Consider the following 25,754-nt stretch of genomic DNA (forward strand, 5'->3'; position numbering starts at 1 on the left):
TTATGGATGTATGGAATATGATTTATTCGGTAGGAAATAATAGTACAAATGATAATATTCTTTGGTGTGAACTTTAATAAAGTTGTACTATTCATGAAGATATTCTCTTGGACCCTTGTCATTTCTTCTAATAATGGAAAGTCTATTCATATTTATTATTTTCCCTTTTGATGATTCGGTTCTCAGATGGCGGATTCATCACACCAGGAAAGCACATTACCAAACGTTTCGAGAAACCTGCTGTCATTATTTTGAGTCTCTGCTGATTTATATGATGTCCTCACAGTGCTCATTGTGGTGTTTGTTGTGTATCCAGTGCTTACAACAGGTAGCGTCATGTATATGAATGTACGGCTGTATTCTTGTGAAGGTTGCATGATCTTAGATATGAAATTTTAGGTCCTGCAATGAAGTGAAGTGAAGGACACACATCTTGAGTGACCAACATCCAAGACAGTATTCAAAGATGAAACGTGGTTGACAGACATGTTCATTCAGACTGCTTCCTCTGGAGTGTTTTCTCGGCTTCTTCGTCTACTTCAAGCCTTAGGTATTTGTCCTTCAGTAGCACGATGGCAGGGATTGCCACCACTATAGCTCCTAACATGGCCCAGTTCATCCAGGACTGGCTATCTGGAATTAAGACAATAAGCTGGTATTCTATCTTTGACGTTTCATGCAGATTCTACACCTGACTGCTTGGCAAAGCAAAACGGTCCCACTAGTATTCTTTCTTTGTACCTTTTGTATTATACGATTAACCATAGCCGCCAGTCGTCAGTTTTAACCTGTATCTGTTTCTAATGATTGCTTGATGTTTGTTACTGTAATTATTCTTGGATAGTTTGTTATTTTCTTTTTATTTTTGTTTAAAGTTGTAAGAACCTGTACCCGATCCTTTCCACTTTGTGAATAAAATATGTTAGTTATTGTACGCACGGGTCTTTATTTCAAGCCAGAGTTCCTTCAGAAACTCATTTGGCAAGACATCAATAGGAGGAATATTGAAATACTTACTAACATGTGGTAAGGTAGGAATTAGGAGAAAGATGAAGCCGAATATATTGTTCCCAAGTGTTAGAATGGAGTTGGTTGTCCCTTCACCGATGGGGAACGTCACTTCACACGCCAGTTCATAGATAAGTGGCTCCGCACAATACAGGATGGTGGATGTCGCTATGAATGTGACGTACAAGACCACTGCAACATAATCAGCAATGATAATACTTCTCAGAATACTACCTCTAATGCCTACTTGCCTATTTAGACCTTAGTACTTTCCCCTGCTTGTACACCATCTGCTAAATGACACTCAAGCTTAATGTGAACGCCAGCCGCTGTTTGGTTTCATGAGCAAACTCTGAAGATGTTAGATTTTAGGTATGTCGAAATTAGTGCTACAACGATGCATGGAACTATTGATGGATTGAAATTGTTGAATTTCCGATTGCAACATTTCGATAATAGAAACGATAAAATACCGATGAATCGTTAGTATGTGTGACTAGTTGTAATTAGGTGTTGTTTAGACAGAGACAAAAGCGCATGAACTCAAAATCGAAGAACACACATTATTTGCACCTGAACTCGTGTTGTACGTCTATCCTGGACGCACGCATGTTTCGGGTATACACATCTGAACACTTAATTAGCATGTATATCTTAATCAGTATCACAGTGTTCATACCACGAATTAGACGAAAAGCCAGCAGAGTTTACGCAGTTATCAGTACCGGAACCTGTTGAAACAGTAACGCGGGTAGATATATGCTACCGACAAAAAATAAGGGAACTGATGAAATGACAGTGAATGTGAAGATGCTCTGAAAGTCCACTAAATCAAATTTGGGCCTGAAGTTCAATGTCTGGTGTATCCGCCATGTTGGGTAACACATTCACTACACCTAGATGGCATACTGTTGATTAATTTCCGGATGGTTGCCCGTGTTATTGCCCACCATTCCTCCCAAAGAGCTGAAGCAAATCTGGGCTGGGTTGACGGGTGCATGGGCACTGGCGTACACCCTTCAACCGTGAATGTCCTATAGATGTTCAATTGGTGACAGGTCTGGGGACTTAGAAGGCCAGTCCACTGTCTGTATGTCATCTCGTCGGAGATACACTGTGACGATTTGGGCCCGATGTGATCTGGCATTATCATCTTGGAATTCAAAATTCCTGCCGATGTTTCCAGCCAGTGGAGGCACGACATGGTGCCAAATTTCGTCAATGTATCGCTGACCAGTCATGGATCCAATAACGATTACCAGATCTGATTGCCAATCATGTGTAACCCCGCCTTATACCATGACACTACCACACCATGGCCAATAATTGCTTTTCTGGCATACAGCTCACCAGTACGGCGCCATCAAAGTTTTCTGCCATCTGAGAATCTCAAGCAAAACCTTGACTCATCTGAGAACATGGTGTAACACCAATGGCGCAAAGCCTGCCCTTGATGCTGCCAACGTCAATCTTTGGCGCCTTTCGTGAGCTGTAGGGGTAACATCCTCGGAAGGCGGCGTTTCAGACGGACTTGATAGAGCCGTTTTTTTAACAGTTGAGAGTGAAATTCGTCGCCCAGTCAGTGTACGGAATTCCTTATTGACTTCAGGTGCTGACTGAACCTATTGCGTAGGACTATTGATGTAATGAGACGATCCTGTCGTTGATTTTGATCCACCACGCTTAGGTCCCATTGCAACCCTACCTGTTTTCAGGGGACAAAGAAGCCATCATACCGGAACCTTTTGAAACGGTAACGCAGGTAAATATATATATTAGTCCAGTGTTGTTATTATGAGTCTTACCAAGAGAAGAGGGCAGCACCCCAACACAGACGAGGGCAAAGCACACCACGTTGGCAGCACCCAGGATGTATGAGATCAATATCAACAGTTTAAAATGGCGGGAGAACTTGTCGGCAAACCTGAAATATGAAAAGCTATTTAAGAGAGGAAAGGTATATTCGGGGCCATTTATGTCAACCTTCCAGCTCACCAATTAGAAATTGGATCAGGTTTTAATTTCAGTTCGATGTGACGTTAAATAGTGACTCACTATTCAGTTTCAGTGAAATTCCAAAATTATCAAAAGTCCTCTGAATTCTTCAAAGGTGTTTTTGTTCCTCGCGATTGTGTATTAAGTTTACCTTGCAACTAATAATGATGCTCCCATCTGGCCCAAACTGCCATAGAACGCCATCCAACCGGCCTGTTTCTGAGTGATTCCGTACGGCTTGAGGATGACGTCCACCACGCCCATCCAGCAGTTAGCTACTCCCAGGGTAAGACCATATATCAGAGCGAGCAGCCAGAACTGACCACGCCTGAACAACAAATAGTACATGGATACATTGTGGTATCTTTGGTATGGTTTAATTGTTGCTTAAAGTCGCAGTGGTCTGTAAATAATCTGTCTGGACCAGACAATCCAGTGATCACCATCATTAGGAGCATCTTTCTACGCAATATTGTGATACGATGACATGTGTCAACAAAGTCAGCGAGTCTCACGACCCGATCCAGTTGGTCTTTTCTGAAGTTTGCTGCAGACCACTTCTAACCTGGTGACACTGTTAACATAGCAAACCATACGCATTTTGTTCTTCGATTTCTAACAAATGCTCGGGAACAAGTAGACAAGTGGGCTAAGCCATACAGAGTTATGTTCCTTCTGTATGCCATGTTCACGTGGTCGTGGGTTCGAAATTTAGGTTTGCCCGCAAATACTATTACAATCATGTGTTTTACTCCGCATGGAGAACTGATAGAGTAATGTGAATCGCAGTCTGGTTAGCGCAGGCGCATCAGACCCTGGTTCTGTGAATCGTAAAACTTGACCGCCCAATCTTAATGAAGGATACCATGTGTGAAAGCTTTACTTGAGATGTTGCTGGAATAAAGCTAAAACAGCCGTAAAGCGATACTCACACATTTCTTGAGATAATCAGATATAAGCTATGGGAAACGGTTCCATTTCTATACCACTTAAATTTAGATATTAACCAGAAACAGATCATACTTGTGCAGAACTTCTGCGGCATGGCCTGTGTTCTTACGCATTTAGGGATATTTTGGAAACACCTTTATGATTTATGAGACAGTCAGGCAGTGAACATGACTAGATGAACAGAGTTGTCTAGAACAGCTGGCTAAGTCCTCTATAGCAACTAATAAAAACAGTTTGGTACTAAGAAAGACGGCACTCCAGGACATGATCTGGTAGTGCCTGAAAACCTATAGTCTCCACACTTACCTGTCACTTTCTGTGAGACTGACAAAGTGCAGAAACAGGCTGATTAAAATAATTGTAAATCAATGACGATGTTCTTCACTGGAGTGTCCAAACTCCATTATTTGCAGACTGCCGCTATACATGGAATATCGTTGAGTGCAACGTTAAACAACAACAAGAACAACAACACAGTTACAGTGCGTTCAGACGAACAGTGGTCACCTGAAGAGAGCTTTGAGTCCCACCAGAAAGCTCTCCCTCTTTTTTGACGCTGACATACATGGGGGAAGAGGCGGTCTGCCGGGGAAGTACAACAGGATGAGCAAGAGGAGGAATACCGACCATCCACTCACTGAAACAGGCAGTACATGATTAGTCAGATTGTTAGCCCTGATACAGAAGAAAGAGGAAGTAGAGCTGGGTCATCCCCAGGCAATAATAGAAAATCTAAGACTGACCACAACGTTGTGACACAGTGGCGCATAGCAAGGTCACACATTGTGTGATTAAGAGCACAGCGTAAAGGACTGAAAAACAGTTGCCTTTGAAAACGCAAATACATTTAATATAATTCCACACCTTTCATCTGAACACTCAACAACAAAAAGTTAAGTAAATCATGATTCTCACCACCATACAGCATATACATAATGTCCTTCCGTTCTTCTGCTATCCTTGTTCCTGAAGGGCGAGAAGACACAGAAGAGGATAAATACACATAAATACTGTGTCAATAACTTATTTTATAGACTTTTACTCCTCGTCAGTTACATCCTAGCTTGAGAACCTCTGGTTGTGGAGACGCTCACCTGAGGTGTTGAAGTACAGGGAACAGTCTGTCTCCCCTAGGTTGGATTCATATGTCGTGCTTTGGATACTGGAATCGTATAACAAAAGTCATCAATACGGCAACGGGAGTTCATTACGGATATGGTGATGGGTATGGATATAGGATTTTGGAGACGTGGGGTGCACATAAATCATAAAGTCTCAAGGTTGTCGGCAAAAGCTCCTCAGGGAAACCCATCCCTGGTAGACATGTCAACTGAAAGTCTGTTGAATTTCCAAGCTGAGTCCGGGTCGCCTTTTAAGGTAAACGAGAGTTTGGTCTGAACGTTTAACTGGGCAAGTGATCGAGTGTTTCACTTAAGGGATAATCAAATTTGCTTTTGGTTTCTATTGAAGTAAACTCTATTACATAAACTGCTGGGAATATAAAGAATATACTGTAAAATTTACTTTGAAGTTGTAACCTTCATATACATGTATATCGTGTACATGTCAACTGTTGTGAAATGCTCATTAATATGATGTACGTAGCATTGCATTTTTCGTCCTCATCAAATCCAAAATCACCATCGAATTACCATTGTTTGCTTCATTTTCAGCCACTATGACAAATAGGCGAATCCTGTATTAGCAGTTTAACCAACGTATTTCATAAAATAGCATCATTCACTTATTAGTGATTTTCTGTCGATGCTATTGTTCAATTCACATGGAAATCATTTCAAAACAAAAAATCCTTTCATTGTCAAATAAAATAAGTAAATTTGACAACACTATCTTTTTATAATTTAGCTACAATGTGATCTCCTTTCACACCAGTTTGTTTCGATTACACTTTTAACAGTCTATGTTTCACGTTTCGTGATGTAGATGACTGGGAAAAACAATGAAATTACTCGCCTTTCGTTGTTTTTTACATTGGTACAGTTTGGGTTGGTACGATCCGGCACTAATATTGGTCCTGGAAGAAAATGATTCGAACGGTTCATTACAGGTACATTGCATATAAGTAGATGTTGTGGTAGGTATAACATCGTGACGAAATTCCACTGCTGCTCCATTGTCATTTGCTGCCTTAATCAACATATATTACACTTCCCAGTCAGGTTTAACATGGCTGCCAGTGGAATAGATTAAAAGTTGTACATGTACATGGTGTTTAATCAGGTGTCATTCTATAACTAATCAGCGGATAGCAAAGAAAATTATGTACACCTAGCTGAGGATGATTTCCAAGATGTTTGCAAAGTATCAACATTTCAAGTTATGAAAATTATTCTTGCAGGAGTTACTTAACATCTATGTCTATAGAAATTTGTTCAACGCCACACTCAGCAATAATCAAGCTATATGGCGGCGGCCTGTAAATAATCGAGTCTGGACACGACTATCCAGTGATCAGTGTCACGGGCTGTGGAAATGGAATACGGTGACATGTATGAATCAGGTCAACGAGCCTAATGACTCTATTGGTGGGTTCTTTATGTTGGCTTGACGCATGAAGCGGTCAATGTCAACAATGCAGGGTGGCATCTGCGTAGATCGATGTTCATGATGCCGGTCATTGCAATGTCTGGTATATATTCAGTTATTTCCAGACCACAGCCATACAGCCGGAAAGCATCCAAACAATGCACTCACTCACTCACTGACTCATTTACATATTTGGCTGTATATTCAGATTATGCATTTTGCAAGAGACGCGTTCGGACAACAGAGACACTGACCTACTACATATTTCATTTCAATATCAAACATGTTCTTGTCACGATATGGCTGATATACTGCCGATGTGACGTTAAATATTAAAACATTCATTCACTGACCTACTACAAAACTGAAGGCCAGTCCCATGTTGGAGATGACAAGCGTGAGGGCTGTGCTTGTTGTCCTCTCATGAGGACCGAACCAGACGCTGGAAAGGACAGGAACTCCAAACATTCCAACTGGCCCAGCCAACCCGTTCAAGGCGGCCCCGATGTGGTTGAGCCTTGAATAGTAGAATAGATCATTTTCATAAACATGGGTATGTCGAGTCTGTGTTAATGCTTCATCTTCATCTGGTCTCCTGTACCGACCATGATATGCTAGAATAGTCTCCTGTGACCATATCATGAAAGTCTCCTGTACTGACCATATCATGAAAGTCTCCTGTACTGACCATATCACGAAAGTCTCCTGTACTGACCATATCACGAAAGTCTCCTGTACCGACCATATCACTCAAGTCTCCTGTACCGACCATATCACGAAAGTCTCCTATGACCGTATCACGAAAGTCTCCTGTAATGACCATGTTACAGAGGGCTACCATACTCACCATGTTCGAAGGTCTCCTCGACTGTCCTGGTTACGAAGGGATCTCACACTTACCATGACGTTTTAGAAGGCATTTACAAAAGTCGGTATTCTAATATACGACAAAATATTATGGATGCCAACTTCTTGTTTATTGTTTTCACAACGTTTCTGGGCTATCCCTTGCCCTTTCGTCACCCGACGTTGTGAAAACAATAAGAAGTTGACATCCATAACATTTTGTCGTATATCGCACTTACCATGTTACGAATTTCTCTTTACTGACCATGTTAGGAAGTGTTCCAACACTCACCACGTAACGAAGATCACCTGTACTGACCATGTTACGAAAGCCTCCTGTACAGACCATGTTACAAAGAGCTCCCATACTCACCACGTTAAGAAAGTCTTGTTACTGTATATGTTTTGAAAGTCTCCTGTACTGACCATGTTACGTGGGGCTCCCATACTCACCATGTTACGTAGGGCGAGTAGACTCACAACGTAACGAAAATCACCATGTTACGAATAGCTCACATACCCATCATACCATGAAAGTCTCCCAAACTCACCACATTTCGAAAGTCTCCTGTACTGGGCATATTACGAAAGTCTCCTGTACTGACCATGTTACGAAGGGCTCCCATACTCACCATGTTACGAGAGGTGGTGTGGAGGAGATACACCGTACACCGCACCCAGCTGTTAACAGCATCATACTGGACACAACGGCGGGCCTTATACCTGTGTTTGAGAATACATTGTCGTTACAATTATAAACAGCACTGGGCACTCTGTCAAACCTATCAACGACATTTTTCTGCAATTCAGGGTTAAGAACTATTAGGTGCCGTATATATCACGATTTTTTGTTTCCTCGTTTCACAAGGCTTTGATTAGGTGTTCAGACGCTATATACAATCTAGAAGGATAAAACAGCAAGCGTAATTGCAGATAGTGGTATGAAAAAATCGGATGGTCCTTAGTTCTTTTAGAGAATATTGTTGTGACCACAAGAATGAAGACAAATGGTCCCAACCGATATTATTATCAGTTATTAGTATTAGTGATATCGTCGAAGAACTATTGACGACAGCAATGCCACTGAAAACGTGATGATGCACTTGCTATGCTGACAAGAAAAGTCATTATTGTATTGCCTAAATACTAACGATCGTGAAACACCAATAAAGCAACGCCCTCTTACCCTTCACGTCAGTGACCCTCTCACTTACCTTTCACGTCAATGACCCATCCCTTTACACTTCACATCACTGACCCTCTCACTGACCTTTCAAGTCAATGACCTCATTCTCTTACACTTCACGTCAATGACACACACTCCCACCCTTCACCTTCACCACCATTCACGTCAGTGATCCTGCCACTTACCCTTCACGTCAATGATCCACCCACTAACCCTTCGCGTCAGTGACCCACTCACTTACCCTTCACTTCAATGACCCAAGAGAAGAACACGGCTGCCACCATGAAGGATATAGGTCCCCAGTTTGTTAGCGTGGATATTGTCCCGTCATCCCAACCGAATGCATCTTCACTGGCTGCAGAGATGGGAGCGAAGAAGTTCCACTGACTGTTCTGTGTGGCCGCGTATAACCCGAAAATGACCAAAATGTACCATCGGCGTTTATACAACTTGACCTTCACCTCTACCTCTTGGGTAACTGGGCTAGTGTTGACTGGGGCTAGAAGACCGTCATCGAACTTAGGGGTAGCTATTCGTGTACGCTCAGACACTAAGTCCTCAATGGAGGCAGCATTATCGCTCAGATTGGGGTCTGCAGCGTTTATGGATGAATATTGCGGGGTATACAAAGCTTCTTCTTCCTCGCCAAGTCCCTCAAATGGGAGACCCCTGGTATCCGGTAAAAGCCTTGTTTTTTCGTCCATGGTGACTTGTATTTGATAGAGTAGAATGGCATGTAATTATCTGTGGCCGGGTCTAGTTTTCTAGCAGACAATTCCTGTGTTAAATATAAAAATTGTTATTACTACTTTTGTTTTCTGTCTTTGACTTGACTGTGGACTGTGTTAGTGGCATTGCGTGACAATGACAGCGGGAAAGAACAGACGCCTAAGCACACCACTATGTTCTCCTAGTTAAAGCATTCCTCAGATCTGTGATATTTATGAGTGAACTGGTTCAAAACCGATTTGTTACATATACGTGAAACGGATTCCAAAGTATTTTTTCTCAAAACCACCCATGCTGGCTGACTTGATTTACACTTGTCATCGCCTCCAAATAGTGTAGATCGGCGTTCACGATGTAATCACCCGTAATATTTACATTGTAAAATCGGCATGACAGTGACACCATACTTCACTTCAAAGAACTGAACGTCTGGAGAGACGTGAACACTGAACGCTCAGGCACCTACATATTTTAGCTCACCATATCGTCCCTTAAAAATAAAAACGTTGTTTAACAAGCTATCGTTAAAATATTGACACAGTTCGCTGTTTATTACGAGGGAGGAGTGCAGAGAAAGACGCAGCCAGGTGTTCGAGAAGCGCGTGCACAAGTGCCAAGAAAGGTACATATTCGTTAACCTGTGCTGTGCTGTCTCCATGCTTTCTCGCACACATGGCTGTCCCTTTCTCGGCACTTATCCCTCGGAACAAATAGTGAACTGTGTGCGTATTTTAATTATAGTTTTTAACACAACTTAATTTTAAGGGAAAATATTCTGCACATAGTTTTCTTACTAGACTGCAAGTCATCAGTCCGCTTTTGAGCCAAAGTGATTATAGCTAAGGCATAGACTTATAAAGATGTGAACATGTGGATACAATGACTAGATAGCATGATAGAATGGCGATGCCGTGCTCTTTTGGAGGAGGGGCGATGGGGTAGCCTAGTTTATAAAGCGTTCACTCGTCACGCCGAAGACCTGGGTTAGATTCCCCAAATGGGTACAATGTGTGAAGCCCACTTTCTGGCGTTCCCCGCCTTGATATTGCTGGAATAATGCTAAAAGCGGCGTAAAAGTAAACTCACTTATTTACTCTTTTGGAGGATATACGGTAGGTCAAGATAATAGTAATGCCGCGGGTCAGTAACATTGTAATCAAGTAAGGCGATAACAACAGCCTGTCCTACTCAGTTATTTGTATCATATATCAAATGAAATATGTATGATACGCTCTCCTCGGGCAAACAGTCCCAACAGGATTAATTCAGGTTATTCGCACATCGCTTTGCTGTCAGCTAACTAAGTATAGGTTAGAGACCAAAGTTAAATAAAGATATAGAGCAGTTTATATAGCTACTTATGACACAATTAACATTTACAACGTTTACACCTATACTAGTCGTTCATGCAGACCATGAAACAAATATACCCAGTGCAGCCCATGCAAGTCTAGAATGTGTGGCAAGTCTAGGTTACAAAATGAAGAAAGTCTCTGCTCCATTTAATTGCATTTTATTACCTTAATAGATGATGAACTGCTTGTCATAACAAATATCTACTTGTGCTTCCCATCACGTAGTTCTAATTACCTTTAGTTGAACAAGGGTTTACGTATCTACAACAAAACGAAATGACTATGCTATGTGCATTAAATCGTATGCTTCATTATTGACGCACAAAATTCAAAAATGATGATCTAAAAATTTTCATTATCAACACTATGAGTTTTATTTATGAAAGTGAAAAGATGAGATCGTAGTCGATAACCATGGCAGCCTAACTAGACCATATAGCTCTATACCTGGACGAGACTGTTCTGCTCAAACAAAATCATATTCAGGATGAAACGTACCTTCCCCACAGCCCCGCGTGATATGATCTGTATATGTACTCCTGATCTCTGGTCTCGTTATCAATAGATTCAGCCGCGACCCACACATTACTTGAAGATAAAGACTATCTAGACAATAACCTTACGGAAATCATAACTACAATAGCGAAAAGTAATGACATGAATATAAGTAATTTCCCAAAGAATTTGGCTCTTTTTCCAAAACAACATAAATTTCGTGACAGTGGTATGCAATTTATTATCATAAAAAAGTAGAAGATACTTGGAGATAACTTAAAGGTAACATGCAACGTAAAACAAAACTTTGCAGATTCTGATGCTTTTCGGTATGCACTTACCGAAACAAATCATCAACAATGCACATTCAACCTATTAAGTTGAAAAAAACGCGATGAAAAAAGAAGCCCGCGAAATCGGAGTTCAAACGATTCACTAAATTTCCCCCAGCGCTGGGGGGAAAAAATTCGTAACTACTGGTCTCTTTCCGTGACCTACTAGAAGACTCGTACCCCTCTCGGACGCCATCACTGCCAAGAATCGTGGCAAACCAATCAAATCGCGCGTAGTAAAACGCATTTCAAACCATGAAAATGGCAGGACCGTGGAACTTTGAAACTTCGCTAAACTATACCAAGCACAATTTAAACATAAACTTTGAGCTTAAGGATGAACAACTTTCAACACTAAAACATATATGTAAAAGTAATGACCGTATTGCTTTTTGTCCACGGAATGATGGATATTGTAAGAGCTATGTTTGGAAATTCAGAGTTATCTTTACTTGAAGAAGTACAATTTTTGTCTCCATTACCGTTTGCGCTTAGACAGGACCCAGTCGTAAACATGGCTACGAGCGGGGTACGAGACGCCATCCGGCTTGCCGGAATGACACAAGTAGTTACGAATGGGGTGTGTGTGTGTTTTCAACAGCTGTGCTGCGATGCGCCCATAACGCATGCGCCGTGTATAGCTGAGCTTGAAACAGTATGCATGCCCGGAGTATGAGGTCGTGAGCACTAGTCTAATCTTGGTTGTGTACATAAACACTTAAACAATCTACTAGTTACATAAAAAACTTGTTGTTTGTGGTAAGCAGTCTCTGTCGCAGAGAAAGCTCAATGTCTGGTTTATTGACACATATATGTCTGCCTATCAGCCTGCTAAAGACAATATGCAATGCACTGCTTCAATCGTCGACCCCATGCAATTTGAATCTTAACACCTATCAGGCTATACGATATAAACAAAATACACTGATTTATGACTCGTGCACCCGAGTCCCGTCTCTGCAGCATTATGCAATTACTAAGGTGTGAAATTTTGTACACGACATGTGTTTATGTCTATGGGTTGTAAACAAACTACATCCATTTTACTCGGATGACTGAATCTAACGGAAACTGGTGCAAACTCTTGTCAGTTTCAAGTCATGCTTTGTACTTGGACGAACGACAGTTTCCAACCATACAGTAGTTGCACCATCTCTAATGAAATGATTTTTAATTGGATCGAACGCAAATTCACAGAACATGTATTTACGAAAAACGTCATCTCTATATACATTCTTTATGGATACAACCACAGGAACCCAATATCGCTTTGTAGGTTAAACAAAGCTCATAGATACACACTCACGTCAAATATATTAATAGAGTAAAGGAGCAGCAGCTGCCACTCGCAGCCTCTCGCTTGATCGGCGAAGCGAAGTATTTATAGTATCGGCATGGTTTGAGAGCGAAAAGTTTAGGATGAGCTATGAATTTCAGGTTTCAACAAAAAAAAAACCAAAACGATTTTTAAATTTCGCGCTAATGTGATGAATTTGTTCTGGAAAAATTACTTACGTTCAGCGGACCAATGAGATTGCTCGAGAGGCTGCGAGTGCGGGATAACGTTCACCCCAGAGGTGTTTTGGTTCGATTTTCGAGTTTGAGGACGTGTTAAAGTTAATAAAATGGGTGTATGTCGTGGAAATCGGGCAGGATGTGTGGGGACATGTATAATTGAGAGGTACGTGTGCATAGTTTCGAATGTCACCGAATTCTTAACGTACATTTCAGCTTGAAATCGGAACGAGTCGATGTCGGCACGACAATCCAATATGGCAGCTGCTGCTCCTTTACTCTATTAATATCTTTGACGTGAGTGTATAACTATGATCTATGTTTAACCTACAGTGCGATATCGGGTTCCTGTGGATACAACTCCTTCTGGTGTATATGATTTTGATTCACCAAGAAATATGAATCCATACTGAAACGACGCATCAAGTACAATAAAAGAAGTTGTTATCCACAAGGAATCTTACTTTCTTGTGACTCGCCATACTTCTAAAATACCCATCAAACAGATGATGTATCTGTACACGCAATGAGCCCTCGGTGTATCAGCAAATGAACCAGCCAATCGGAAGTCGTCGTTACACTTGAGTGCACATTTACCCGCTATGACTGGGATCGGTCTCCCGAGGGCTTCGTTTCGATGGAATTAAGCCCAAGTACAAAATATTGCACTATTGAATCGCGATTGTACGCTTATCGTTTTGTTTATTTCTTTTTTTTACAAGCAGCAATGTATATTTTATGTCATGAATAAGTGATAATTGTGTTTTAATTGTGTTTGAGTTTATGGTTGCATGTGACCTTTAAAATTTGAGATGTATCTTCACATGTCAACGTTTTGGATAATTCTAAATGCTGTGTAGAACAGCACCTTGGCCTCTTGACACACGACAGTATATATGTTATGAAAATCTCGTCATTAATATTACCAGTGATATGAATATAAGTACTGCTGCCATGAGAACTTACCTGTGACATGAAGACCGGTACTTCTGCCATGTAAAGTTACAGTAATATGAAGATCAGTACTGCTGCCATGTTTAATTCCAAGTGGTATGAAGATCAGTACTGCTGCCAAGTAAAGTTATCTGTGATATGAAGATCAATACTGCTGTAATGTGAAGATACCTTTGCCATGAGGGTCATTACTGCTGCCATGTGAAGGTGTCTGTCATATAATGATCGGTACTGCTGCCATGTGAAGGTGTCTGTCATATAAAGATCGTACTGTTGCCATGTGAAGGTGTCTGTCATATAAGGATTGGTACTGCTGCCATGTGAAAGTCACCTGTGCTATGAAGATCAGTACTTACCATCTGACATTATCAGACTTTACTATTTGATAGCACCTGCCGTATGAACATCCGTCATTGGGGCAGTATCTGCGACACACTGCATTTAACGATTGCCAGTCTTAACAGAGACAATAAAATATGTCACATGTTCTATATCTGAACATCCATCCAGAATCCTCATTCCCTGAAATGATGTTCTTGACGCCATTTTGTGTACCTCTAAACACTTTGTGGAAGGATGCCAGTCATGATTTGGTGCAACATGCACTGGTTTCATACCACTACTGCTTCGGCCAACACCGTTGCTGACTAGTCAGTTTAGTGATTCCCATGATTACAATTAAAACACAAATTAGTGCATTTTTCCTAACGGCAATGGCGAGCGGTTCTGTGCATAAAGCTCCGGTGACAAATCAGTTAAAGTTAAGCAAAGTTTATCACGAAGAGCCCCAACATAAATCAAACTCCGACCTCCAAAACTTGATTGACATACATAAACGATTAAAGAGAAGAAAGAGGGTGGTGGGCTCTTATCAAACACAATTCTTCTGGTTAGACGGTCAAGATTCTGCATATCTTGACAATATCACTGAAACTGGACCCAACAAGGACAACATGTCCTTTCAATTAGGCCAGTCCTTTAACAAGGAGCTGGGACATTGTATTGTATTGTAATTTCAGTTTCCTCAAAATTGACTTTCATGTTTTAGACATGGGATTCCCTGACGGTAATATTTTAAGGTACAGCTCTATCCAGGACATATTTCTTCTCGTTTCAGTTAGTCCTACTAGAAACCGGTGTTTCTGTGGTCTTTACTTGTTATCGTAAGATTGTTTGTCTTTAAAAACTCCGAAGTTCGAGCGGCAGCATAGACACAGCAATTTATTTCATTGAACGAACAGCCCGCAGAAAAGTTTAGAGAGATAATTTCATTACGTAAATCAATTACATTTGTGTGAAAAGCCATGTTTAGCTATTTATTGGCTTCAGTTTCTCTAAAGGTAAATCACAAATTTCCCAATAAATATAACTGTGAACAGGATTTTCGGAAAGATCTGCAAGTGAGGAAGAAGAGTTTGGCATCAGAAATGGCTCCTTGTCGGAAGTGTTCATCAGCAAGAGGAAAGAGATCGACACAGACGTCCTGCTGCCTCTTGAGCATTCTCATCATGTAAAGGTTCCTGACGGGCAACACTTGCAGCTTGAACTGTCTCACGGGGCATGAGAATTTTAAGCTACCGGAATTGGTCTCGGAGATTTTGCTCTGTGAGGTAAGCATGCATTGGCATGGCATTGTCTCAGTGCAGCATAAGAAACTTGCCATGTATTCGTGGATTGCCAGGCCATCCTGTTGCTTTCGCACACTCGATCATGCAGTGTGGTTTTTACATGGTTTGGTCATGTTCTGTGTCTTCCCTTGGGGCAAGTCCCATCTCCAGTATGGTTTGTCCCATTACCAGGTTAAGGCTGACTGGGCTGCGGAAGTGAAACATTGAATTCTCTTTTCCTCTCTATAACCCAGTGAAAAGTAAGCTTTGGGTCTGTGAGAGGTGTGTGGTCACCCCTAACTGGGTGATGTATGTTTGGTTCAGGGAATAAACTTGCCCATTCTAGGCCCACCATAGAGAGGTGTATAATTACATTCATTCCACTTCCAATATTGTTGAATGAGACAGTTTCATGACCTGACACTGATTATCTCAAAGTACATTATCGCCAACTGGCATTACTTCAGACATTGCTTTGCCACTTGATAATTCTGACCCTTGTCAGTCATTCTTGTTTCAGGACAATCATATTGTAGAATACCTTCACGGCTTTGTAGCAAACATGGCCAAACTATTACACAGAAATGCTCAGTGTCAAACTAAACATTTATTAAAATATCATGCCATGACTGAGCATATCACATCATACCATTTTCTAGGGATATGTAAACCGTTATTTGAGTCACAGCTATTACATGCTTCAACCTTGGACATACTTGTGTTGTTGACCCGTTGTAAAAAGCAAGTTACAATAGTAACATCTGACAATTCTGTTAACTTTTACGGTACAGTGGGACTTTCACTCACTTAGTCTTACAACAGTGGTCATCCATTTTACATTAAAAAATTAGACATATTTTAACAAGAGTCATCAAAACATGACATATCTCCTGGCCCCACATATTTGAAAGGACAAATCATCTGACAGTTACTTCATGTTTGTGTACACTAAGTTTGAATTGTTTCCATGGAAGTGATGAAAAATATTAATGCCATATATCTGTAAACAGCAAAAGGCACCACTTCAAGACCTGTCTCATACATCTGCCAAGATCTGTTGAAACATATCATTTTTCAAGTTGTGGTCCTCCCTTTTGAGACTAAGTCCAAAATGTTTCCATGGAAACTGGGAAAAATTAAAATGCCAAAATTTTGTAAACAGCAAAAGGCACTACTTTGGGGTCTACCTCACATATCTGCCAAGTTTTGCTGAAAGACATTAAGAAGTTTTCAAGTGTTGCTCCGGAAATGAAGGCCATCCCTCCCTTTTGAGACCAAATCGTTTCCATGGAAAGCCAGAAAATGATAAATCAACAAAAGGCACTACTTTAGGGTCTGCCTAACATATCTGCCAAGTTTTGCTGAAAGATATTCAGAAATTATTTAGTTCTGCACTGGAAATGAGACCCATTCCTCCTTTTTGAGAGTCCAAATAGTTTCCATGGAAACCCAGAAAATGATAAATCCCAAAAACCTGTAAATAGCAAAAGGCACAACTCTAGGTTCTGATAGATATATCTACTAAGTTTTGCAGAAAAATATTGAATGTTTTTTGAGTTATGCTCCGAAAACAAAGCCTACCCCTCCCATTAGACTAAGACCGCTCCATGGAAAAACAAAACAAAAAAAATAAAAATGCCAGGAATCTGTAAATATCAAAAGGCACAACCAAAGGTTCAGTCTATTATATCTATCAGTTTTGGTCTAAAAATACTGAACGTTTTTGGACACAAAATGATTACAGACGGATGGACAGACAGATGAGACATCAACTATATCCCCTGCACAACATGGTTACATAACAGACACAACCAACTTTGTCCATTGACCTGTTGAGCAATATTACAACAAAATAAACCATTACCCTATATTCACATGTTGCTTAAACATTAACAAAACCTTTCTTTATAATACAAAACCTTTTTATATAATACAAATCCTTTTGTACATAAATCCCATATGATTTGAAAGTGCAGTGAGTGGTTTAATCAGCTAGTCCTCTTCTCCATTCCCTGGTTCCTATTGTGCTGAGACAGGTTTAAGTTTCAGTACAAAAACAACCATACATTGAAATCCATTTGGTATTAAGCCCTTAGTTCTTGACATTTTTCCCCTCATATGATAACTAAAAATATAAAATGTTGAAATGCATTTTATTCTGCAGAATACAAACGTGTAAACATCATAAAACAGTGGTGTGAATACAGTAAACTTTAAAAACCATGAAACTTGTCTAAAACTTAAACATACATGGCCACATATTTAAGCAACCTACAGAATGTAAAAACTGGATTCTCTCTGACATTTCCAGCTTATTTGTAACCAAGAATATATCACCAAAAACATTCAACAGATGGAATGTAACGGGAAACTCAAAAAATGACTGAACAGTAAGGTCACATCTATTACCAGTTAAAGTAAACTTAGTCTCAGTGTTATTCGTTACAGAAACTTACACTCCACCACTAAGTCTAACAAACCCTGGTAGAAGGACGCGTCAGGTAACCTTTGAGCGACCTATGACCGTCCAATCAATAGCGAGACGGTTAATTATTTTAAACAAACACACAACGGTTTCTACTTACGGATTGGGGGCACTTACATAACTCTCAGGTCACTGACATAGATCTCTCGGCAAGTTATCTGCCTATAACACAGTAATTTGACCTGCAATATATATACACTTTGGGGTTTCTGTTGGCATAGTTACCAACATTTTCGCAAGACGACATCCTTGAATATCGCGAAAGACACTACTTTCAGCGTCTGTTTACTCACCGTTGTTGTGGTTGTAATGCGCACCATGTGCATCACCCGGAAGCGATCGTATGCTAAATAGCATTCGGAATCGTTCGGGATATAATGTTCACATTCATAACTACTCGTGTTATTCCGACAAGCCGTAGGTAGGTAACTTCTAGGTCACGGAAAGAGACGAGTAGTTACGAATGAAAAAGTTCAAAATGTATGTCTACTTTCGCGATTTGGTTACCTGACGCGACCTCCCATAAGGTTTTGTTAGGACTCAGTAGTGGAGTGTAACGAAAAGTACTGAGACTAAGTTTACGTAGACTGCAGTACTTTGAACAAAAAAAATTAGTGCAAATACGTTACAAACAGAATATGCATTCATTTTGTCAAAAGCTGAAATTACCAACAATTATGATATGCATCTGATCTGATCAATTGACGGCTGATCAACTGGCTTTGACAGTTCATAAAATTATCCATTATCTTCCACATATATGAAAGCATGAATACTGAACTAATTAATAAATAATTGAACAAAAGTAGCTTCAGACATCATAAGCAGACAATAAAACTTTGGCTCAGTTTTATGCAAAATGTGTATTTTATGTTACCATTACACAATAAGATCAACATTCACATATTGCAGATGGAATCAGGTTTCTCAAATTGAGAAGCTGATAAAACTGGATCAATTGGTCTTAAGTCACTTGGATAAACAATGCTCCCACCTTACATAAAAATGAAGTTTGCAAAGTAATGTACAAAATTTTGAAGCTGGATAATGCTGCTTTCTGGTTTAACATTTGGCATAGTTCCACAAGAAAAATATTCCTGCGTTAGTGGGTGGTAATATTTGTCACAGAAGGGTAAATGATGTCACTTGTGATTATTATGTTTCTGTTCCAAAATTCGATGATGGAAGAAGAACAAGGCAAAAAGAGAAGGTATGATGAGTCAGAGACGGAATACAGAAACAGTTACACCGGATATGTCCAGAAAAATATCCCCTATCCCCATATCTTCAAACACTTTAAAGCAGTGTTCCAAAGCAATATGCTTGTTGTAACAGGCTACATGTGATTGGGTAGTCAGGCTCGCTGACCTGGTTGACACAAGTCATCTGTTCCCAGTTGTGCAGGTTGATGCTCATGCTGTTTCATCACTGGACTGTCTTGTCCAGAATCAATTATTTACAGACTGCTGTCATACAGCTGGAATATTGCTGAGTGCGGTGTATAACTAAACTCACTCACTCACTCACTCACTCACTCACTCAAAGCAATGACAAGTACCAAGAGATGGTCATTGTCAATGAAAAAGTTTATGGTGCATTCACCCTTGTCAAGTAACAAAAACTAAATTAAGTCTATTTGCAGCCACAGGTCAAGATGCTTTCAAGAAATTGAAAACAGCAAAACAGTACAGTTCATCTACATGGTTTAAGTAATAAATGTACAATATATCATGTGTTTTTAGTTTGTATTCAGTTGCAGGTAGAGGTTCTCTATAGCTATAGCCCTACAAAAGAACTGCAAATACAACTGATTACATAAGTGATAATTTAACTGGCTAGATATTTAACGCAATGGAAGAAAATCATACATAAAGTAATGTGAATATTAGCTGTTTCCATGTATGTGCCACCATGTCTGTAGAAGACCGAAGTCAAAATGACCTGTGTGAAAATAAATAATTTATTTACCTGATTTTGTGAGAGGCTATACATAAAATACAATCATGGCCCCGCTTATAATAGGTTTTCAGGAACTTCTGTCCAATGGGACATATTCTGCAAAAGGGACCAGTGAAGAAAGTTACCTGTTACCAAATCCAAAACTTGAGTATTCTAACATTTATAGTTCAATATCAAATGTAATCTGCAAACAAAGTACACTGGAAAGTGATGCTGCAATCTAGTGTGCGGCAGTAATGAGGAATTACTATATTACACCACTGTCAAAACACCCTGACAAGTGTACATGATAATAAGACTTAAAAAACATGTTTGCCATCGTACAATGTCTAAAACAAAACTGCTTAAAGCAAACTTGCCATCTGCTGTGGTTAAAATGTATGTAACCAGCCATATAACAAACAAAGGAAATTGGTAGTCAGTATACCATAATATAACCATAATGTAGTTCTTCTCAAAAAGATAAGTTCAAAACTGCATACACAGTTATGTAGCCACAAAACTTAAAACACTTCAGACTGCTAGTGTGGAAGACAAATTATACAAACATTTCATAAGAAAATTAAGACTTATTTAGTTTAATGAGGGACAATGTTTGGTAAGTAGACAACAACCCAGGTTAGTGATCACCGAGTTGTTGGTCAGAGTCTCCATTTGGCCCAATTTACTAAATACCATGACTAGGTATGGCCTGGAAGTGGACATGAAGTCCACAAAGTCCCAGTGCTATGACTAGAAAAAGTATCAGTATCTAAGGAAGGGACTGACAATAATCTTAAAGGCACAGAACCCTTTCTAGTTTAGTCCCCATTACAATCCACATCAGCACATAGTAGCAGGGTGATTGGAGCTACCCATCAGTCTTCCCAATCTAAAAAGTCATCTAAGTGCAAGGACTAGGACTGGCTAAAATAACTCCTATACTGTAACATGGTCTTAGACAACTGTAACACTTATATCACTTCATGACAGGACCATGGAACCATATACTCAATGCCACGATGCCTTCATGGCTTAGCTAACATTGGTACTGTCATAGTCAATATGTACCCAGTTGATTTGTGTTTAATCTATATACAAACACATTACATATTTTATGCTAATTTCTTTCTAGAATGCTTTAAAAATCTTTCTATATGCTTTCAATTTATGTTTCCAGCAATGAGAGGTGGAATGTGCAACAATCTTCTGTCAGTTGCTTCCTGGTTATTTCAGTGGACTTGGAATGTGTGCTGGAAAGTCCAGTCTGCAAACAAAACATTCCAGCTCCTTATGTTTAAGCTGCATTTTAGCCCTCAGGTGTTGATCATGCTCATTCCTTTACCACTGAAGTACAATGGAACAATCACCTGTACTGAAACTTTGTATTGTAAGAATAGAGAAACTGGTTAAGTCTGCAAGTTAGTTCTGTCCACGGTGATTTGGGTCTGGATGACCCCGAGGACAATGTTCAAAACTAGATTTGGCAAAACATTCCATACTGTTAAAATGTACTGGTTTCCATGAACTGATGCATTGTAAAACAAATCTGTAATGTTGACAAAAAATTGTCATGAATTCAATAAGTGATGAAAGTCAGTGAAAATTGGTGAATTCTGTACAAAAGTTTACATGTAAACACAGCTTTTAACTTGCATGATATTTGCACATGCTTTTCAGCAATTTGATGTATGATTCTAATTCATCTGCATAGGGTTAGCAGTTGGTTCTCATAAGGTACTGGAGAAACTAATCTTCGATGTAACTGCATATTATACATAGCATACAGTGAATGCTCTCAGTGAGTCTAAACTTTTGATGGGTAGTATATAACTGGAGATCAGTTTTATCAGCAGTCATTGAGCAGTTCCCTGAGTTGTCACCTGCCCTCCATCCTATGTCGCTTCAGTGTTGGCCTCATCAAGCTCGAGTCTCTTGTAGGTGTCTTTCAGCAGGAACAAGACTGGCACACAAACGCAGACAACTCCAATAATGGTCCAATTCATCCACATTGTACCTGTGTTACAAAATGGAATCAATCATGTTCTCGTCACCCATGGTGAGGAGTAATGAGTTTGAATATTACTATTTTGTCAATCCTTCTTATGATTGGAATTGATACAGTTTTGTACACATAATAAAAATAGTAATAACAGTCCATTTATATTGCACATTTTTATCCATGCACATTGCTTGCTCAAAGCACTGACATACTACCGCTGGACAATGAGTACAGAACACTCCCTGTGGAGAATACAACCGGTCGCCTGTCAGGGTGCTCCAAATTCAAATTCAGACTGCCATCATATCATTCCAGGTACCCAGTTTCACTGCTGGGTGGACAGAGGCGATTTTGAACAAACTCGCTTGTCCAATGTAAGACCACATGCATCAGATGTGCATCGTTGTGGGGCTGGTGTCAAGTCTTTGAAACTCTCAGGAGTCAAGCTACCAAACACGGTCAGCCATCTGAGCACCGTCCATGATTATAGTTGCTTAACTTCAGCTGATAGTGACCTGAGTTCTACACACAGGACCACACAGGCCACATGTTCTAGAGGGTCAGCAATTTTGTACATAAAAATATTAAAAGATTATGGGAAGCTGGAGTGGGGGTTCATTCACAAATGTACATTCATATCTATTAAAATCATGATCACCCACATCCCAATGTTTATGAATATGAATTATGAATGGTCCTTAAGGTCATGAGTGTCACCAGAAAACCTACTTACCTATATTGGGTATCATTAGGACAAAGAGAAACACCAGGCCTCCGATGTTGTTCATTAGCGTGAGGACCCCGTTAGTTGTCCCTTCACCTATTGGGTATGTCAGCTCACATGACATCTCGAACAACAGGGGAACCGCCGAGCTGAGGGAGGTCACCCCTCCTATCACAGTCAGATACAGCATCGCTGCAAACCAGAAAATTTATGTAAAAAAATTCAAAAGATACAGAAACTAGTGGAAAGTAATGAAGATATTTCATTGCCAACTACATAAACGAGTTGGTGAAATATCCAATTGACAGTTTTTATATTGGTAAAGCTGATATATTTTTATCTCTTGCATTTTAAGTTTTCATTCTTACTTTGGTTTGATTGTTGTTTACTGCTGTTGGCAATATTCCATCCACATGATAGCAACAATTTTTTATATAAAAATGTAACAAACGCATATAAAATTGAAAGTTTTGAATGAATTCTTAATTTGTTTTGGTGGAGATGCTGGTGAGTTTTTTTTATAAGTGTTTCTGCTTGTTGAATTAAAGTCCCCACACAATACAACAGAATAACAATAATAAATTGAAAGATTATACTTGGGCTCTTGATGCATCTCATGGATATCTAAATATTTCTGCAATAACAGACACATTGGGTATAGAAACCATGGTACTTAGAAATGACAGGGTGTATATGATGTGAACAACATAGAGAGTGCTGGTCTTGCTTTTTGCATTTGGAGCTGCCTGTTTATTTTTGTTGAAAGGCAGATATGAAAAATATTCTTTTGAATTTGACGCCTATACAATAAATTTAGAAGTTTTGACACTGAGTGGGTTTTACGAAAGATTACATGTTGATAATCAGGACATGGCAGATCTTCTATCACAAGTGATGTTAGAGTAAAGATCTGATGGTAAAGAGCATGGCGGAACACTGAAAATGCTACAAAAAAAAAATCAAACATCCATATTACCTACAAGCCCATGAAGACGATCTCTCTTCAACAAACAGAAGCACATGCAGGGTATACATTGTCATGCTGTCACTAACCTGAAGACGCTGGCGCTACTCCTTTACATATAAGAGCAAACCAGACAAAAAATCCTCCTCCTAGGATGTACAAAGCTAAGATGATCCACTTCATGTTTTTGGAAAATATGTCTGCTAGTCTGAAAATAAGAGCACCAAATTAAAAATTTGATCAGGTATAGCAGATGTCATTTGTGCCATTCACATACATAATGTATGTAGGTCTTGGAGAGTCAGTTGGTTCCTAATTGCGCAGATCGATGCTCATGTTGTTTATCACGGAACTGTCTGGACCAGGCTCGATAATTTACAGAATGCCACCATATAATTGAAATATTGCTGAGTATGACGTACAACTAACCTCACTCACTCACTCACTCACTGAAAGAGTCAAATGTTAACTAGGTGTAACAGAAACATTTTAACACAAACTGATCAAATGTTGATAATTGTAGGAACATACTTACTGCATGGATATTGGACACATGCAGTAACAGCTGAGAAATTTAGTAATCTGTTATATGGACTCTGGTATAATGTTACAACCTTACCTTGCCATTATCAGTGATCCTACACATCCTGCACATGTGCCATAGAAGCCAATCCACCCAGCTTCATTCTGGCTTATTCCATGGGGCTTGAGATTAACGTCTATGATGCCTATCCAACAATTACACACTCCCAGGGCCAGGCCATACACAAAACACACGATCCAGAAATCTCCTCTTCTGCAATGCAAGAGAAGTACATTAACAACTTACACAAATATATTTTCTCTGTCAGATGCTCAGGAAATAATTGGAAATGTATGAGTGACAAATATGATAATGGGAAAGGTTTAGTGTGTCCAGTCAGTAGGAACATACTTACTGCATGTACATAAGACTCACACAGTAATTGCTGAGAAGCTTAGTCAGCTTGGATATTTCATATAAAAAATTCAGCTAATAAAATGTAAGACAACACAGCTGATCACAGACGTGGCCAAACTGAAAAACTATTCAAAGCAGGATTCAATCAAACCCACTTAATAAAGACAATGCCTAAGTCTAATATCTAATGACATACTTCATCAATTCCTTGAGTCCTTTGAAGAAACTTTCCCTCTTCACCGAGGCTGAGATACATGGAGGGATGGGTGGTTTCTTGGGGAAGTAGAGCAGCATGGCCAGCAGCACCGCCAAACACCAACCAAGCTCTGGAGGGTCATGTATACCAATTAAATACCATCTAAAGGTGCAGTCACACATCTTCAACAATATTTTCACATATGTTGGGGCATATGCACTCACTTAGCTTCCTGCTTGGAACATGAAGGAGAACAGGGAACACTTGCCGTATATGGAATGTAAACAATTGGTACATACATCAAAAAGTTTCCACACACAGTGCTGTCGGTGTTCGCTGAACTGGCTTAAATCACAAGTTGTGTGTCGGATAATTGTAAATAGAAATGCTCTGCTGGTAGAGTGCGCAAGAGTTGACTTAATGCAAGTTCTTATTAATTCATTCAAACTTTTTAATTCAATATTGTAATCTAAATGCATAATTTTTAAAAATAAATCATATGGTATTTTCCTTGGGGCTAATGGCATTATTGGGAGAAGTGCATTATTATCTTTACAGAAAAACACTGAGACACTTAACAATTGACATTTCATTTACATATAATATTTTTGCTACTGCATGGCAGAAATACACAAAGTGTGCACATTGTTTCTGCATACATAACTCTATATACTCACAAAAATACTCAAGTATTTTACAAATAAACAGTAATACTTTCACACACTACCATTTAGACATCAAAACACAAAAATATGGGGACAGCAGAATAAAATCTCTGACATTTACATAACATAAGCAATTGTCTGTGTTTCCAGATTAAACAAACAAGGTGGACCAAACCAAATGTCACCAATGAGGAGTCCACGAACAAGGTGGACTGTATTGCTGAAGACCCAAGGAGGCCTGTGAGGAGACAATAATGGAAATTCTTTGCTTTCCAGAGCTGGTAATAGAAAATAACACTATCTGAAGCAAACCATGAATA

The 25,754-nt window shown here is 39.6% G+C and overlaps 2 protein-coding genes across 5 annotated transcripts in view; both read right to left on the reverse strand.

The window, feature by feature from the left end:
• Positions 1-18,372, reverse strand: LOC137297820 (solute carrier family 49 member 4 homolog). Of its 3 annotated transcripts, none has more exons than XM_067829776.1 (12): positions 18,299-18,372; positions 8,775-9,311; positions 7,980-8,070; positions 6,855-7,018; positions 5,929-5,989; positions 5,049-5,116; positions 4,870-4,920; positions 4,462-4,591; positions 3,155-3,331; positions 2,814-2,932; positions 1,018-1,200; positions 1-633 (listed from the first exon to the last, which is right to left on the reverse strand). In XM_067829776.1, the coding sequence occupies exons 2-12, from the start codon at positions 9,235-9,237 to the stop codon at positions 491-493; spliced, it is 1,650 nt and encodes a 549-aa protein (XP_067685877.1). In that variant the 5' UTR covers positions 9,238-9,311; positions 18,299-18,372; the 3' UTR covers positions 1-490. The 3 variants fall into 3 exon arrangements, with proteins under 3 accessions (XP_067685877.1, XP_067685876.1, XP_067685878.1); XM_067829775.1 differs by lacking the exon at positions 18,299-18,372 and adding an exon at positions 11,116-11,180; XM_067829777.1 differs by lacking the exon at positions 18,299-18,372 and adding an exon at positions 10,783-10,878.
• The window catches only part of LOC137297821 (solute carrier family 49 member 4-like), a 21,296-nt gene continuing 13,840 nt past the window's right edge, over positions 18,299-25,754 (reverse strand). Inside the window, exons 8-12 of one of the 2 annotated variants that reach the window (XM_067829779.1) lie at positions 24,770-24,899; positions 24,253-24,429; positions 23,723-23,841; positions 22,679-22,861; positions 18,299-21,960 (exon numbers count right to left, since the gene is read on the reverse strand). In XM_067829779.1, the coding sequence (XP_067685880.1) occupies positions 21,839-21,960; positions 22,679-22,861; positions 23,723-23,841; positions 24,253-24,429; positions 24,770-24,899 (731 nt within the window). In that variant the 3' untranslated portion in view covers positions 18,299-21,838. The remainder of the gene's footprint in view (positions 21,961-22,678; positions 22,862-23,722; positions 23,842-24,252; positions 24,430-24,769; positions 24,900-25,754) is intronic. The other variant, XM_067829778.1, reaches the window with a different exon arrangement.

Source organism: Haliotis asinina, chromosome 10 (genome assembly GCF_037392515.1).
Source record: "Haliotis asinina isolate JCU_RB_2024 chromosome 10, JCU_Hal_asi_v2, whole genome shotgun sequence".
NCBI lineage: Eukaryota > Metazoa > Mollusca > Gastropoda > Lepetellida > Haliotidae > Haliotis > Haliotis asinina.